The 18,705-nt window shown below is 37.8% G+C and overlaps 1 protein-coding gene across 4 annotated transcripts in view; it reads left to right on the top strand.

The window, feature by feature from the left end:
- Nucleotides 1-18,705, top strand: part of LOC107781582 (intermembrane lipid transfer protein VPS13) — an 89,555-nt gene that overhangs the window by 33,105 nt on the left and 37,745 nt on the right. For all 4 annotated transcript variants that reach the window (XR_012711014.1, XM_075256080.1, XM_075256079.1 and 1 more), the window contains exons 12-16: nucleotides 1,810-1,959; nucleotides 4,326-4,389; nucleotides 13,526-13,627; nucleotides 14,464-14,652; nucleotides 17,281-17,408. Coding sequence is in view for 3 of the 4 variants with exons in the window: in XM_075256080.1 (XP_075112181.1) it covers nucleotides 1,810-1,959; nucleotides 4,326-4,389; nucleotides 13,526-13,627; nucleotides 14,464-14,652; nucleotides 17,281-17,408 (633 nt within the window). In the remaining variant the exon portion in view is untranslated. The remainder of the gene's footprint in view (nucleotides 1-1,809; nucleotides 1,960-4,325; nucleotides 4,390-13,525; nucleotides 13,628-14,463; nucleotides 14,653-17,280; nucleotides 17,409-18,705) is intronic.

The following is an 18,705-nucleotide window of genomic DNA, read 5'->3' as shown; positions in this document are numbered from 1 at the left end:
TTTTTTTCAAATTTACCCTAGTTTTGGTTCTGATTTTGGGAATCAAATTGTATCTCGTCTCAAATTTTTCCGTCTGTCATGGTCAAAGTACCCAAAATTGTCTGACAAGATCCGGTACAGATCCCATACCCACACCCATATTAGTGTCGTGTCGACATGGGTGCGGCACCTAAACTGCTGTGTCGGAGCAACTTAGCTTTAAACCAAAAGTGAAACAAAAATATACTGTTGAAGACACAATTAAGTAAGAAAATAGAAGTGTGTTCTCTCTAACAGCTTAAGCTTTTAGGTGAGATGATCACAAACATGGTATCAGAGCAAGCAGAGGTCCTGGGTTCGTGTCTCACCGTCACCCACTATCAAAAGTAATTTTCACGTGCTTGGCTCATAAAAAAGAATCAAGCCCGCACGCGAGAGGGCGTGTTGAAGACACAATTAAGTAAGCAAATAGAAATGTGCTCTCTCTAACAGCTTAAGCTTTTAGATGAGATGATCACACACTTAAAACATATAAAATTCATCTTGATCCTTCGTTCAGGGTTTGCCAAATCTTCACGTTTGAGTTTCTTTCCCCCAAAATTGTCCACCAAATACATGCCGGGACAATGTGCCACCACCTTATGCTCCATACCTGCACCTGAGCCATTCCAACATGCCATTATCTCATCAGTTCTCCCGGCCATTCTCCAGCTTAGGCCTTTCATGCTCATGAACAACTGCCATAATCTACTAGTAACCTAACAATGTATGAATAGATGACTAATTGCTTCATTGTCATTGCCACACAATAAACATTTTGAACACAGTTGCATCCCTCTCTTTATCAGATTGTCATGGGTCAGGATAGCCTGTTTCACCACTAGCCAGCAAAATACTGTCACGTTGAAAGGTATTTTCTTCTTCCATATGTCTTTCCAATGCCGGGGTCCATAGTGTTGATTACAGCTGATTAGAGTCCCATATGCTGATTTCTCTGAAAAAGTTCCTTTCTTGTTCTGACCCACACTAGCTTGTCCTCTTGTTCAGCAGTTCCCCTTAAAATCTGAAGAATTCAGTCACCTGCACACTTACCAGTCACTCAGATATCTCTAAAGGTGAGATCACAGCCCTGTTTGCTCCAAATTTCAACTAAAGTTGCATCAGGTTGTTGTACTAAGCTGAAACTTACCAGTCACTCAGATATTTCAAATTTCAACTATCTGGAAAGATTTCTTTGAGAGGGCCATTCCCAATCCAGTCATCATTCCAAAAGGAAGTCTTCAAGCCGTTTCCAACTTTAATGCTGAAGTTACTTGCAAAATCTTGACAAAGGGTTCTTATTGATTTCCATACACTCATTCCATAAGATTTGGTAACAGATCTTGTGCACCACTGCCCTTCTGTACCTTTTTTGTCATTTATCACCTTTCTCCACAAAGCTTGGTCTTCAAAGGGAATCTCCATAACCATTACATCAATAGAGTCCTGTTGTGCTTTCTCAGGTTTCTAATTCCCTAGCCTCCTTCCTTCTTACTGCATGTGAGAGTCACTTGACTATCTACGGTAGCATCTCTACTCCTTATTACCTTGCCAAATGAAATTCCTCCTCAGTGCATCAATTCTCATCGGCATGCCACAAAGAGACGTTATATATGTAGGAAGAGCATTCAGACCACTATTAACCAGGACAACACCCCCCCCGCAAAAAAAAATATTATATAGAATTGCCTTTCCACCTAATCTTTTTACTATTTGAGTAAACATCCATCAGAAAATCGTTTACCCTTTCTAAATTTTTTGATGTTCGGTTTTGTTGTCCTTGCATTGTAGGTACGGACGGTTTCGTCCTTGGTGGAGTCCTTTAGGTAAAAAGCTTAAAGGCTGGCAAATAGCATGGTGGCAGTATGCACAGCAATCTGTTTTACTGGACGTTCAACAGAGGTTGATGAGAACTTCTTGGAAGTACCTTGGAGAGAGGCTGTAACTTCCCCCCCAACCAATATGGGAAAACCAATATGGGAAAATCATTAGGAGGTCTTTCTTTCTTGTTTTGTTCATTGGATATCAGTCTAGTACAGTTAACTATTTGGCATTTCAATTCTTCATACTCGTATAAGTTTCATGTTCATTTGCACTTCGTCAATGTTGAAATTCAAATTCTCACACTACTGATTATTAAAAAAGAAAACTTATTTACCAGCTGATGGAATTTTGAAGATATTTGATACCTTGACCCGTCTTTTCGTCTTGGCATACCATGTGCTACCCGTGTTGGATGGACTAGGGTATATCATCTATTTTCCAAAAATGACATACACTATCCAGAAATGAAATATGCTAATGTATGATAGAAAAGCCACATCCAATGATACACCCTCGTATGTGAGAATGATGTAGCATTCTAAGAGTTCTCTTGTTATTTAGCAGTAACGATTCTACCTAGTGGTTAATCCTTTAGGCAATTCCCTAAACTTTGATATTCATCTCTGTTCCATTTTTCCTTTCTATTTGTGGTTATATGGTTGGAGGGAAATGAGATAGAATCATAGTATATCGTGTCTTTACCCATATCTAGTACTTGAGCCCTTTTTACCCCTATTCTCCTTGTTGTTGTTATGTGTTATCCACTATTTTGTTTGTGTAATATTCATCAATGCTTTCTATGGACAAAAGGATATGTTTTAGAAATTCTTGATACTGTTGAGTCCCAAATCTACTGTTGAGTCCCAAATCGGCTCAAGATGGGTAACTTGGATTCCTTATATGATTTTGGGCAATCCTCAACTCATGAGTTAACTTTTGGGGTTGACTTAAGCCCAATGTACATTTATATGGTATTAGAGGCAGACCCATCTTATTATTTACCTGATGTTGGGCTCCCATCTTATATTATCCACGCTCCAAATGTCCAGTCCTAGGCATGCAGGAGGGGGGGGGGGTATTAAGTCCCACATCGGCTCAAGATGGGTAACTGAACTCCTTATATGGTCTTGGACAATCATCACCTCATGGGTTAGTTTTTGGGGTTGAGTTAGGTCCAATGTCTATTCATCAATACGTTATAGGTTCGTTTTTTCGGAAGTTTTGCTATGTGATTCCTGAGGATGCATATACCGCTACTAGTATGTTTTTGGAATTATTGTTGTCTGATCCCTAAGTGCATATACTATGACTACTATGACTTTTTTAGGGGGGGGGGGGAGGTTATAGCAAGATGTTTGATTTCTTTCTGTACATATGAGTGTGGAGCATGGCCAACGAGAGGAGGGGGTGGGGAGGGTACTGGGATTAAGAAGGCACGTTTAATCCTTTTCCCTTTTCCTCGCCCTTTAGAAGTGGATTATGGTTTGGTAGACTAACAACCCATTGCGATTTACTGCAAAATTGCTGCCAATCTTTGGTAGTAATTTCACTCCTTAACAACATCGGCCATTAAGGGATATGAAGGTCTCTTTATGTGGGAAATTCTCATCCATGAGCGGGCTTTTACGGTTGAGTTAGGCTCAAGGTCCATTTCTTTATTCTCATCCATGAGCAAGCTTTTAGGGTTGAGTTCGGCCCATTTCTTTATCATGTACATACTCAGTATTCTCTTGGTGCGCTTTATCTTGTGAAAGCATAAGAAAAGAGGGCACTTCTTTTTTCCAGTCCGGGAAGTGATGTAGTGCAGAGGGAGGAAAAAGTTACTGTTGAATGTGTTACTGTTTATACTGCACTCTGATCTTTAACTACTTTCTTTTACTTGGTAACTTTAGAGTCTTATTGCTGTTATCTGATTAGTTTCTTAGTTCTTAGGGTATGTTTCTTAGTTGTTTTGACTTCCCTTATTTTGTTTTAATAAGCTTTTGATTGAGAAAATTGGGGATCATACCTTGTTTAGGGCTATAGCTCTAGATTCTTCTCTTATGGATACAATTAAGGAGCATGCAACCTTTATTATTGAAGATATTTTGCTTTTAGGCTTTCATGTTTTTTCCTCAATAAGCATTAGGTTAGCTTAAAAGGATTTTCCATGATTTCCCTTTAAAGAGCTAGTTGCTTTGAAGTGATTTGGAGTAAAACTGCTTCCTGCCACGCCTTTGCTTCATCGGTATAGCAGTCCGATTTACTAATGTAGTGTGCCGACTATAAAGAAAATGGATTGGCCTTAACTCAACCCAAAAGTTAGATCATGAAATGAGAATTGTCTTAAATCATACAAGAAGAGAACAACTCATTCCCTTACTAACGTGGGATAATCGACACCAATTATTCATAAATGATGAGACATTTGGCTTTTCCCTTTTAACCATATGTTAAAATTTGATGCAATTTTGGAAGTAATTGTACTTAATTTGTCATGCTAGAAATCGCCGCCGGAAGTATGTGAACTTGTACAAGATAAAACTGAAATGCCTTCGACAAGATCAGGTTAGTGACTTCCAATCTAGTTGCCTATCAGTTTCTTTTTTGTTTTTTCTCTTTTGATATACCCGTTATGCTAATTCCTTTAATGTTTAAACTTCTCCCATTAAAGGGGAAATTCATTACGAGAGAGATTAAGAAATCAAAAGAATTCTATGAGTGAAAAGAGTTAAAGAAAAAGGAATATCTCATATACTCCCATGGAAATGTGCCCAAAGAATTGTGTGCTGATTGCTTGTGGTGTTTGTATCCCACATATTCCATGTTCTGCTTTTTCAGCCTTTTCTGAATGCATTTGCTCTTCTTCATCACGATAAAAACTGGCATTGTTTCCCTGCAATTATAGACCAACACATGACATAAGAATCTCATTCTTCTACTATTCAGGATTAACATGAGCTTAGCTGTGAACCTTGTGTCCCGTAATGAAAAGAATAATACAACAATACTTAAGAATGTCTGGGAAAAGGATACTGGAGCAATTTTTCAAGATGGGAAATGTATCTTAACTCTCTCACGGCGACGAGGAAACGGTTAGCATGGACCCAGAAAGCTCTCCTGGATCCTCCATACTGAGTAGGCATTTGGCCATAAGTTTTGGAAGTTTTTTTTTTTTTTAATTTCTTTTTCAAATATGTGTTTGTTTATAGAATTAATCCAGTGTTTCAGAGATTTTGAAAACCAAAACTTCAAATCCCAAATACAGCTTAAGACATTTTTTTGGGCCAAATCATGATAATTTGGGACTTTTTAGCTGAACAAACAAAAAAGGGACTTTTTAATATGTCAAAACTTTTCCCAAAATTCATGTCCAAACACATTTTCAATTTCAAATCAAACTTCACCCACATCAGTTTTTTCATAAAATATTTGGGAATCTATGTCCAAAAGGGTCCTAAGTAAATTAGCCTGTAGTTGAATTTGGAATGCCAGAAAAAAGTCAACTAGAATTTCTTATTCTTCGGTTATGTTTCCACAACCATTTGATAGAACTGTTGTTACTCACCTTGATATCCAAATGATTGTGACTGGGTTTCATTTCTTGTCCCACTAAACTAGTGTTTCAATCATGTCTTCTCGAGAATAACATGTCAGTATTGTTAAGAAGTTTGACCGTGGATCTAATTCAACCTGAAAAGTTAGTTAATGAGGTAAGGATTGTCCAAAAGCATATAAGGAGATAATAATCCATTCCTTAACTAATTTGAGATACTTGAACACACCTCCGCGCACCCAGGGTTAGACATCTTGAGGCGTACAATGTAACATAGGGGTCTAATATTGGGTAAACCAAGAATATGAATATGTCTGCTCTAATATCACATTAGATAAATGCAAATTGTGCCTAAGTCAACTCCAAAAATTAGTTCAGAAGGTGAGAACTGTCCAATACCATATAATTAGACAACAACAGCAGGTTGATCCACCATAGTCGCTGATACAAAAGTAGATTTTTCCCAAATATCTTCTCTTCCTTCTCTCTAGATTTTCTCTCACTATGACCCACCCCAATGACCCACCACCTCAGGCCCCACCAAATTTACCAAAGCCCACACCTAGAGAAAAAGCAACCACTAACGTAAAATCATTTCCCACATCGACATGTAGCCTAAACCCACCTACCACCACCACCAAATTTCTTCCGACCACCAAATCTAGCAACCCCAAATCCGCGAAGGAAGTGAATAAATCCATTGATTCTCAGGTAGAGGAACATCTGGATAACAATAACAACAACGATGATTCTGGAACACCTGAACAAGAGCCTTCTGAGCAATCGAAGATGGAAGATGAAGTTTCAGATTCTCAAGCAGCAAAGAAGAGTTCAGTTCAGAATTTCCCAAAGGTATCATCAAACTTGGATACGATTAATCGCAATAAGAAGGCAAATGCGTCAGAGGCTGCAAATGGGAATGAACAGGTGGGTACTAATTCGACGAAGCCAACTTCAAATCAACGACAGAGTGCAATACTTATGAATCCACATGGTGCTAGGATTAGAATACCTACCACAACTATGAATAGACAAAACAATCCGGGTTCTTCCAAACCATCTTTTGTGGTTGCTGTTTAGGCAAAGTTGGCAATTGGGAATTCAGGTAAAATCCCAGTTTCAATCAAACATGGTATGCATCTTGGAAAAGCGGCTGTCTTTTTCACTGCTGAGGATTATTTTGTGAATCTTGCTCAAGATTGTAAATTTACCATTATTGGGAAGCTCTATAGGGGGAAACCAACGATGGATGACATAAGGAGAGAGTTTGTTAGTCAATTTCAGCTTAGGCGAACTGTTAAAATTGCACACTTTGATCATCAACATGTGTATCTGGATTTTGATAATGAAGTTGATTTTAATCGTGTGGGAACTCAATCATTTGTGAATATTGGAATAGCTCCAATGAAAATCATGAAATGGACCCCAGATTTTAGGCTAGAAGTGGAAACCTCTATTGTTCCAGTTTGGATCTTAATACTTCAGCTGCCATGGCATCTGTTCAGATGGGACGTTGTTTCTAAAATGGGCAGTGCAATTGGGACTGCTGTAGCTCCTGATATGGCCACATATTCCAAGTCTAGAGGAAATGTGGCTAAGATCAAAGTTGAAATTGACTTGCTAAAACCAAAGTTAGATGAGTTATGGCTTGGGTTCAACACTTTAGATGGCAAGGAAGGTGGGGTATGGCTGAAGATTGAATATGAGGGTGCCCCTAGCTATTGTCAATATTGTTTCATGCAGGGCCATTTGGAAAGTCAGTGTAGAAATAAAATAAGGGATGAGAGGAACAAAGCTCAAGTAGAAGAAAAGCAGGTCAGTGCCAATGCCACAGAGATGGAGAATGATTTTCAGAGTGTAAGCAGAAGAAGGAAAACAAGAGATAATACAATAAAAGCAAAACCAGAACAATCACATGAAGGAACCATTAGCAAATCACATGTCACACAAACTAATAAACACAATAGCAGGAAGACTAACGGGGTAGTTTTCTAGGAACCAAGCATCACACATTCAGAAAAGAGTATAGTAGAAGTTCCAGGCAAGGGTAAAGGAGTTGATAAAATTCCAGAGGAGGTGCATGAGACATTCAGGGGTAGGGACCTTGAGGGAAATTTTTAGAAGATATCCACAAAGAATCCAAATAACCAGAGAAAACGACAAGAACCACAAATGTCGAATGTACAAAATGAGGAAGTAGAGGCAAATACAAATATTTCTAGACAGACATACTGGGCAATAAAATGGAAAAGATAGGATGGGGAAAGAAGATCAGGTGGCAGAGAACTCAATGAACACTAGGGAAGAGCAGGCTACATTGGGGGAAATAGTTCCCGAGTCACCTGAAATGACTCTTGGAATTAGCAAGGCACATGAAAGGTAGAAACAACTGGGCTTGATGCTGGGTGCGGACGACGATGATAAGTCATGAGTGGTGGAGCTGTAGAAGGTTGAACTAGACTAGGTGGTGGCACTGGAGCTATAGGTTGTGGAACTGGAGCTATAGGTGGTGGAGCTGCAACGGGAGTTGTGGGTGGTGGAGCTGCAACGGGAGCTACAAAGGAAAATGAATGGAAGATGGTGATTAAATGTCCAAAAGTTGGAACCGGTAGCGCCTCAGAAATATCTACGTGATTACTTAGACCTGTTAAGTATAATTGGGTTTCAAAGAAGGTAACATCAGCATATATAAAGTATCGTTGGAGGTTAGGAGAATAGTATCGATATCCCTTTTGTGTTCTCGAGTAATCAAGAAATACAAACTTAAGAGCATGAGCAACTAACTTATCTTTTCCTAGAGTAAGGTTATGAACAAAACACGTGCTCCCACAGACACGGGGTGGAAGAGAACAAAGGTAAGTGGGGAAACAGGATAGAGAATGGAACTTGATTTGGATAGCTGAAGATGGCAAACGATTAATAAGATAGCAAGATGTAAGAACTGCATTCCCCAAAAACGCAACGGAATATGAGATTGTGTGAGTAGGGTCGGAGCAATTTTAATAAGATGTCTATTCTTTCTTTTAGCTACCCCATTTTGTTGGGATGTGTACGGACAAGATGTTTGATGAATAATCCCATGAGAGTTCATAAACTGTAGAAATGGAGAAGACAAATACTCTAAGGAATTATCACTACGAAATGTGCGGATAGAAACCCTAAATTGATTTTGAATTTCAGCTTAGAAGGTCTGGAAAATAGAAAACAACTTAGATTGATTTTTCATCAAAAATATCTAAGTGCACTTGGAATAATCATCAGTGAAACTGACAAAGTAGGGGAATCCCAAGGTAGAACTGACCCGACTAGGACCCCAAACATCTGAATGGAGTAAAGTAAAAGGCGACTCTGCTCGATTATCAAGACGCTGAGGGTAATGGGAGCGGGTATGCTTACCGAGCTGACATGACTCACACTCTAGAGTGGATAAGTGAAATACGCATGTACCATTTTCTGTAGTTTTGTCAAACTGGATGTCCCAACCGTTTATGTAATAAATCTGGTGAATCAGTAATCGGACAAGTAGTTGAAGGAAGACAAGATGTGAGTCCATATGATCTTGCAAGGATAAGGTAATAAAGTTCATCTAATTCACGCTCGGTACCAATGATCCGTCCTGTATTGCGTTCCTGTATAGATTTGGCTAAGCGACTAATGGCTATGAGATTAAAAGGACTATCAGGAACATAAAGAACTGAATCTTAAAGTAAGGAAGGAAGTGGACTTGCTTGACCTATTCCAGTTGCCATGGTTTGAGACTCATTGGCCATTGTGACTGTTGGGAGAGATTGAGAACATGAAACATTAGTGAAAAGAGATTTGTTACCAGAAATATGATCAGATGCACTTGAATCAATGACCCAAAACTCAGAGGTTGAAGATCGGGAGACACAAATAACACTACTATCTGTTTGAACAACGGAAGCTATCCCAGAAGAGTCTGTTTACATGCTTTGTACTGAAGGAACTCAATATAATCCGGTAGAGAAACAATCCAACTATTCATAGTATTGGATCCTATTTTTCTACAACCAATTTCTCAAATTCTTGATAAAAAGTTGTATCGTTAACCTTGGAATGCCAAATCACAACACCACCTTTTTTTGAGTGAACACTGTTCACTCGCCGGAAAATAAAAAAAAGGTTGTCGGAATCTGATGAAACTTGAGTGAAAAGACTCGGAATAACCTCCTAAGTAATTTGTCCAAAGGAAGCTTCGTTGAAAAAATCACTGTAGCTGCCGAAAAGTCAGTGTAGTTGTCGGAAAATCTCAAAGTGATCGGAATAAAAAGAAAAAGGTATAGGTAGGCTCGGAATTACTAGGCGAGCAGACTGTTCAAAAGAAAGTTTTTCAAAATCTGACCAGAACAGGGCACATTCACCGGCGCGTGTGACAGACGCGCCGCCGGAAGCAGATCTCCGACATGTGCGTTGGGGTGTGTGGATGAGTATTTTCCGGGGAATCTAGGGTTTTGTCGGATCACTCTTGGGAACCTTGTGGTGGTGTTGGATTTTGCACAACATTGATAAATAGTGACTTTGATGCAATCACCGGACAATTGCATGGTGTAGTGTTTTAAAAAGAGACGAAGCGATCGCATTAAACGAGAAGCGACGTGAAGCGATGCCTTGTCACTTTTCCATGCCTGAGGCGAAGCGACCACACGAAGCGCTCGCTTCAGTAGAAGAAGCGCGAAGCGAGAAGCGACAAAGAGCTCGCTTTTGTGGTGGAGGGGGTCAATTTTAAGGAAAAAAAGATTGGGTCAGTTTTAAAAAAAAAAGTGGGGGTCTGTTTTTTTATTATACAAAACAAACCCTAACCTAAGTAAAGACCATTTCTCTCAAAACTAGGGTTCAATACTTCAACAGAGACCTCGTCTCCTCCAATCCTCTAGCTGTAGGTAATTTTTCTTCTTTCTTCTTCTTCTCTTTTTTTTCTTTCTTCTTTCATCATCATCTTGTTCCCGTCCAGGCACCTGCTCATAGCTAGGGCAGGCGCGAATTTTTTTTTCTTCCCTTTTTTCTTCTTATTTAGTATTTTAGCTCTTTATTTATTAATTTGTGTGTGTATTTCAGTTTATAAAGTTAATTTTATGTATATATATATATATATATATATATATATATATATATATATATATATATATATATATATTGTGTCTTTGCAAGGTTTACATTGAACTTTTAAGTTTACATTATGTGGTATCTAATTTTAAGTTTTTAAATTGAATTTTTTGATTATTTATATTGTGTCTTTGCAAGGTTTACATTATGTTTTTTAAGAACTGCGCTTCACTTCAATGAAGCGTGCGCTTCGCTTTTGAAGCGAAGCTAGCTCCTGTCGCTTTTTTGCGCTTCGCTCTCTCAAAAACAGTGGCGTGGTGACTGTGATCTTTCTTCCCGGATATCGCTGGAATGACGCACATCGATCTTTTCTCACCCATACTCTGATACCATGTGAGAATGCACGGGAGAAAAATCTATTATTATTATTTTATGTTACAATGAGCCATATTTATATTTATACATAACACATAACGTACTCCTATCACATAAGACACTAGAACTAATTATATATATTCACATACCTATTCTAACAAACATGAAAGCATGATTATTTACAACGAATGCTCAATAATCCACACTGATTGGTACATCAAAAGTGTCCAAGAATGTAACAAGAATAGGAATATTCACTAATTTTCGCTCTTTCGTATGCTCTTCCATTTCTTTCTTTCTTTCTTTCTTTCCACATAGATCACATGAGCGCAAGTGAAACTGCCTTCCATAGTCTTCTTTTCATCCTAAAATATTGCCTGAAATCATTTTGGTAGCATTTTTCAATTACCTACCATACTCTTCTTCTCCTCCTAAAATATTATTCGAAAAACATTTGGTAACAACTAGCGGCATCACCCATTTAATCCCAAACATTTTGCAATATGCAGTAGTGATTGACAATCTGTCTTGCTCTTTTGCACATAAAGCACCAACTTATGCATATTATTCCTGTTTTTCTCGGATTTTCGGCAGTTAAAGAATGGCACTTTGTTTGGTGCTCTGAGTACTTAAACCAAGTCGTATGAAAATTTCTTTAGAAGTCGACTATTGCTCAATTGCCTACTTTTAGTTTTGCGTTTTATAGAGCTCATCCCACCATTCACTACTCCTCTATAAAGCCACTCCTTTGTCACCATCCCTTTTGATCTGAAATTGTGGAGGAAAAACTCTTCTTAGATCATGCATCTTTGGCCTCCTTTAAGAAAACTTAACAACAAGAGTATGCTGCAAATTTTCTTCCTGAATGTAGGCATCCAATCTACGTATTCAAGCATGATAGTTGGTTCTCCATGAACGAAAGCCACAGGTTATTAAGTTCAACGGTGCGCAAGCAGCAGTAGATTATGTTAGCTTGAGTAAAGAAGCATATGTAGGTTGTTATTTTAGTGATTTTTCTCCTATTGGAGGCTGGTGATCAACCATGGGCGCCATTCTCCTTAAAATAGTTATTGGCATTGCCAAGAGAGGAGAGAGCGTTTAGGTTTAGGATCTTTTTCCTGCTTCTTTATAACCAAGAATTCACTGTTTTCAATTTTGAAACTTATACTGGGTCCATCCTTCTTCCTTTCTCCACTTAAATACAAGACTTAGTTGAGAGCAAGATTCGAACTCGTGATGTGCGTATACCACACATTTCGCGCCATTGAACCAGAACCCTAGGGTAACCTCATATCCTTTTATTTGTGAACGAAAAGTACTTTCTCAGAAGTTACCATCTCTGAAAATGATAACACTAAAAAAATGGGCGTTGTGATTGATTAACAACTTCATCTTTGCTGTGTTTTTCTAAACTTAGGCCAACATCTGTAATCCTCAAAAGTTCTTTGGCTAAAAAGAGGCTCATAAATCCATAAGTATACGAGTATCCTGATTAAATTCACCACCGAACACTAAATCCTCTTTAGACTGATATGCAAGTAGTCAAGTACCGTAGGACTAGTGACCGAGTATTAGGGAAAGATCTCCCTTCCATTTATTCACCTTAGTCAATATTCGATCAACTTTCACATTAATGAAAATCCGATGATCAATAGAGTTTCTTCTGATCAGGTCAACCTTTATGCAGACAACATAGCTTCCATCGAGCTCATCCAACAATCAAAGGCATGTAACTGGAAAATGAATTCTTCTTTCAGTCCCCTCCTTTCAAATAAAAAAGAGCACTTCTTTGCCAACACGTCTGGTGGCACTCGTCTTGAGAGATAAAGACCAAGCAGCTACCTCCCTGTACGGTCTTGTTGTCCTCCCTATATGATCTTGTTGAATCCATACAATAAAAATACGATATTTTGATTGGACATGTTTCAATTTGAATATAAGCTGTCATTTCCGGTAAACGGATCATGTTGGAAATGGTGGTCTGTCGTTAGATCCTTTTTATTACTAGCTCTTAGTTGATAGAAGCTAGAGAAGTGGGGAAGCATCTCTATCTAGAATCTAGCCATTGCTATCTTGTCCATGAATTAGAAATTTAAAATTGCATATTTACATCTAAATCAATATAATGGTTTTTTAACTTGATTAGATGGTATTACTTCGCATACTTGAGCTAATCATAATTTGCCTTTCCAAAAATTTCCATATAAATGCTGTTTCTACATTGCCTCATTTCTTTTAATTTTTCATCTTTTACACCGTCTTTACTAAAATGAATGTTAATGTGATGTACAATTGGAACTTGCACGGTGAGCAAGTTTTGCGAAAAATCGCTTCTTTTTTGGTTCTGAATGAACTTGGAGAATTACGCTTCTACGGCGAAACCATGGATTTTGAGTTTACACTCTTTTCCTTTGAAAACAAGGCAAGAGAGTAAGATCATTTGAACCTACTTTTATAAACCTCTTGAAGAAATCTATTACAGCAGGTGTGAAGACAACCGGACTAGGCTGAATACCTAATGATTTTTCAATTTTGGCACAAAGTTTTAGGGGCAGACAAAGTAAACCTGAGACTAATCTTTTCTTTTTCCCGCAGTTGTCTCTTCTGGTGCCAGTTCATGGTTATAGACTGTTTTGGAAATGCTGAACACATTGCACAGTTTCATTGAATTTGAATTTGATCACTGTTCGTCTTTACTTTGTATCTCAGGTGATTGATGTGGATGTTCTTCATATGCTTGAGGAAATAGAGAAAAAATCTGAAGTAGATGACATCCTAAATTACAGGTCTGTTGCTGAACGTGAGTTACAGGTATGTATGCAGTTGAAAGAACTAGTCATTATTGCCAAAACTGTGTTGCATTGCAATTCCTTCCACAATTAAAAGAATAAATTAGCTGATATGATTATAGTTAATTGGTGCATAAATGCTTCACTGGAGATGTTGATCATTGAATGTATGCATGGTATGAACAGAAAACAACCAAGTCACAATTTTTTTTTTTTTGTTGATATGGTGACAGAATCAACCTTCACACTTTAATGTTCTTTTTCTATTTCTTTTGTTTTTTTTGGGAGGGCGGGAGGTCTGAAATACATAGGTTCATCATTCTTTTTGCTTCGGCATCCCCCCCCCCCCCTCTTTTCTTTGATGTCCTGACATAATCTATCTATTAGTAGTACACTTCTTTCTTCTGGGGTTTTGGGTGGGGGGGGGGGGGAGGTCTGCAGCTTTTTTTTATCAATTTTTTTGCCTTCCTATTCTTCTTTTTCGTGAAATAATAACTCCCGTATATACACACATGCGCATACACACATAAATATATAAAAAGTTTTGTTGCTGGGCTACACTGTTTTCTTTATATGGCAATAGAATTAACCGAGTCACTTTGATATCCTACTTTTCCTTTTCTTTTCTTTTTTTTTGGGGGGAAGGGGGGGCAGCTTGGCTTTTTAACTTTCTTTGCATTGCTATTTAGTACAATCTTTTTTTGGGTGGGCGAGGGGGTGGTTTCAGCAAATTTTTTATTTTTTATTTTAAAATAACTCTCTTGGCATTGCTATTCTACTTTTTTTCCTGAACAGAATCTCCCTTATATACATATGCTCACACATAAATATAAAAACTTTTTGTTTCTGGGTTTACAGGATATGTTGCTGAATTCATCTTCTAGTGATGTAAGCAACAGTGTCAATACTGTTAAACCTCTGGAAGATGAGCATCTACCCAACAAGCCCCGTGGATGGTTGAACTGGCTATCACGCGGCATGCTTGGGGCTGGAGGAACTGATGATTCTAGCCAATTTTCTGGTGTTATTTCAGATGATGTGGTCAAGGTGTGCCTTAACGGTTCCCCTTTCCTTTACTTCCATGTATCTGCATTGCATATAATAAAATTTATTTTTATTAAATTGATTAGTAATGAAAGGTAAATTATATTTGTTTCACAAGTTGAAGAAACAGAAATATGTTTATCGCATTCAAGAAACAGAAAATGGAAGAAGCAATTTTTGTTTTTCATTTTTTGGGTTGACGAATGTGTGGGATTCGAAGAAGTGGTGGTAGAGTGTAGGAGTGGAGGTACAATCACACTTAGAGAGAAAAGAGATTGTAAATGTGAGGAGGTTCACAAAGAGGAGTTTGGTGGGCTTTATCCAGAGTTTATGGCCTAAAATGGAGAAAAGGGGATGACCTATGACATAAGCTAGATGCTATATGGAGACTATTGGTTGGACTATGAGTAGTTTGTCCGGATTTTAGTATTACCAAACACATTAATGAAATGATTCTTAGTGCCGGATCCGTTAATTACATGAGGGTGTTCATTGATTTTATACAAGAGAAGGAATGGTGGATCCCCCTCCATTGGCGGAGATTCACTTGGGCGAAGGATAACAGTTCAAATATTGCATCAAGGAACGACAGATTCTTGTACTCGTCAAAGTGGGATAATAACATCAAATTCATCGTACTATCAATATTGCCCAAGATCTTATATGATCGTTGTCCAGTATTACTATAATGCGGACAACAGGAAAGAGGCAGCTCTTATCTCAACTTCGAGAACATGATCTAGTGAAGCAGTGATAGGACTCTTACCACCTCAATGGCATGCCTAATGTCATTTTAGGTAGAAAGTTGAGAATGTTGAAAAAGAACTTACAAGATTGGAATTTAATAGAATGGAAGAAAGTAGAGAATTAAGAAAAGAAGCATTATCTTAAAGAATATAGCTAAGCCATGGGTTATGCAAGGTGGCAAAAATGTAAAGAAATTTCTTGGAGGCAAAAATTAAGGTGTTTGCGGCTAAGACACGGTTTAGAAGATGCCCATTATTCAGAGAAAATACACAACCCCATTGACAAACATAAATAAACATGGAAGACCCCCTTGTAGTCAAAGAGCGTATCCTGCATTTTTTTTATGAATCTGTATAAGGAGCCCGAGACATGGAGACCAACTTTGAACGTGGAAGATCAGATCTTCCACGGATATCAGAAGAGGAAATTTTTTGTGTCTAAAGACCTTTTATTGAAGAAGAGGCAGCTGAGATGCTTAAATCATGTGCAGGTGTAAGGCACCTGGAGTGGATAGCTTCTCCGTGGCCTTTTACCAAGGAAAAATAGACAAACTGGATATATTTCTGCATATTGACAGTTGAATTCTTTTTAATCATAGATGGCTCAAGAGAAGGTTTGCTTCTAGCATATAAAGGATTGAGATAGGGAGATCCTTTATCTCCTACCAGATAGACCGGGCGACGTACTGAAATATGTAACATATGGAAAGTGGTTAATGTGTTTTAAAGCAGTCAATGGTAACTTGTATGTTTCATCAATCTCACATTTTACGTATGCGGATGACACACTGATTCTATGTCAGGCTGACGAGAACCAACTCATGCATTTAAAATTGATTTTGGTAGTTCTTGGGGCTCTTTCTAGACTCAATATAAACTTTGCAAAGAGCAACATCTTTGCAGTCAATAAGGTACAATTAAGGTACAATGATGCAAAGGTTGGCTGAGACGTCAGGCTGTAGGATCGATATTTTGCTAGCAAACTATCTCGGTTGCTAACTGGGAGTAAGGTAAAAGTCAAATGGAATCTGGCAAATCATCCTGGACAACTGTGAAAAGAGGTTACCCAACTGGAAAAGACAGTACCTATCTTTGGTGGCAAATTGGTGTTGATCAGTATCATTTTGGACTGACTTCCAATTTACACCATGTCAATAATTCCAATTCCAAAGAAAATGGACAAACACTCCTTTAGAGAGGTAACAGAGGAGAGAGACAATTTCATCTGTATACATGGAACATTGTTACAAGAAACATGGTGCCTGGGGAGATGGTAGTCAGGGACTTGAGAGCACACAACAGAAGTTTATTTCTCAAGTGACTTTGGAGATTTGATTTACATGCAATAGCCCTCTGAAAACAATTGTTACTACAAAAATGAAATTGGAAATAGGTGGTGCACAAACTCTAGTTTTGGAATTCAGGGGAACAACTTATCAGGCAGATAAACTTTGGAAATTTTAGATATAAAAATCAAGATGAATGTTGGTGATTGCAACAAATCCTCCTCTGAGCATGAATGAAGATTGGGGCAATCACTCCTCAAAGAACAATTTCCAGATTTTTACAGTTTCTCACCCGACTCTCTTACAACCGTAGGTCAATGCATCTTCTTTTGTCCAATTTTATATGATCGAGCATGCAAATTAACATCCACATTTCTAAGTAAAATACTAATGGATATTCTGAATACAAAATATTTCTAGAACTGTCCAATCTGCATGATCGTCCATCCAACTTAAGAGCCGCATTTCTAAGTAGAACACAAATGGATGTTTCAAATAGAAAAACTTGGATAACATCTGTTGGCATTTATGTTAGTTATGCTATAGTTTATAATGCATTTTTATTTATTATTAACATTGTTGACATTTTGTACTAACAGGATATATATGAAGCGACAAAATTCCAGCCTGTGCTGCCACCAAATGATGATGCTCCTGCAGACAATAAAATCTATTTCTCTTCATTGAAGTTCAGCATTAAACAAATTTCTGCTACTATACGGAGCATGTATGGTGGCATGTCCCTGTCTTTAGGATGAACTTATGTGACGCCTAATTCAAATTTTTTCCTTTTCTGGTCATTAGGGTTCAAATTTTAAGTTGCTTTTGATTTTGAATCTATACTCAAGTTTTCTATATCCTTTCTCCTAACCGATTCCTTTTTCCTATATTTTTTTAAAGATTCAGCTTCACTCAAAAGCTGAACGTGGTGGCCTACTTTAAATTGGAATAGACAAGCAATGCATAAAGTTTATCAATCTGCTTTCGTTTTAGATACCAGCTTGTTCTAGACACCTATAGCTTTGTGCTTGAAGTGTTGCCAACTTGCCATAATCTCACAGATACTTCACGTAAGAGGCTAATTGGGCTGAAGTTCCTTGCTTCATTTGCCACCTCTTCCTTCTGATCAATAGCAAACTTTCATATGAAGCTGATTTCTGAAATCTTACTTTGCCACCTCTTTTTTTTTTTTTTGCCATCTCAAAGCAACAAAGAGGTATTGAAGCTCTTTTTAAGAATGGTGAGATTAGTAGGTAATAGCTTGACGCAGGTGTTTTTTAACCACGTGCCACCTCCTTCCGAGAAAAGTCCATGCTGAAACCATGTGAAATAGTGCTTTGACACCACCAGAGCTACACATCATCCATTTCTAATCAGCGCTCTTGATATTCTTCAATGAAATTGGATTCTGCAATTTATTATCTTTGGCTCCAGTTATTATTTTTATCAGAAAGAATTCTGTAGAAGCCCAAAATTGTTTCCTCAGTTTGGTCCTTTCCATGAGCTTCTATTCCACTGATGGTGATCTTTTAGAGAAGTTATCACTTCTGTATTTGGTGGAACAAGAAGTTTGTATTGGTATTTCCTTTAAGACAGATTTCTCCAGATTCTTCTCCATCTAATTTTTTGCGAAATTGCTGTAACTGCAAGTATCTGTCTTTGGATTCTCGTGTTTCAAAGAATTTTCTTCATTTAGCACCTCAATTTATACCTTGTTATCAAGTCCCCCCAATTCCTCTATCAGCTTTCACCCTGACCTCCCATAACCTCTGCTTCTTTTTCTGATCTCTTAATTTAAGTTTCCTGTTTAATTGCTTTGCTATTGTTTTTGTCTTATTTTACTTTTGTTTGCCCCAGCAGAATCTCCTTTGCTCTTCTTAGCTCATATGGAGCATCCCATGTGTTTTTTTTTTCCTTTTTATGCTCGATGAGCATAAGTTTCTTTTTATTTTTTGTTTTTTTTATTTCTCGTGTTTAAAAGATTTTTCTTCATTTAGAACCTCAATTTCTACTTTGTTATCAAG

The sequence above is a fragment of the Nicotiana tabacum genome, chromosome 6 (genome assembly GCF_000715075.1).
Source record: "Nicotiana tabacum cultivar K326 chromosome 6, ASM71507v2, whole genome shotgun sequence".
Lineage (NCBI taxonomy): Eukaryota > Viridiplantae > Streptophyta > Magnoliopsida > Solanales > Solanaceae > Nicotiana > Nicotiana tabacum.
The sequence above is the reverse complement of the archived record's forward strand: the minus strand, read 5'-3'. Positions and strand labels throughout refer to the sequence as shown.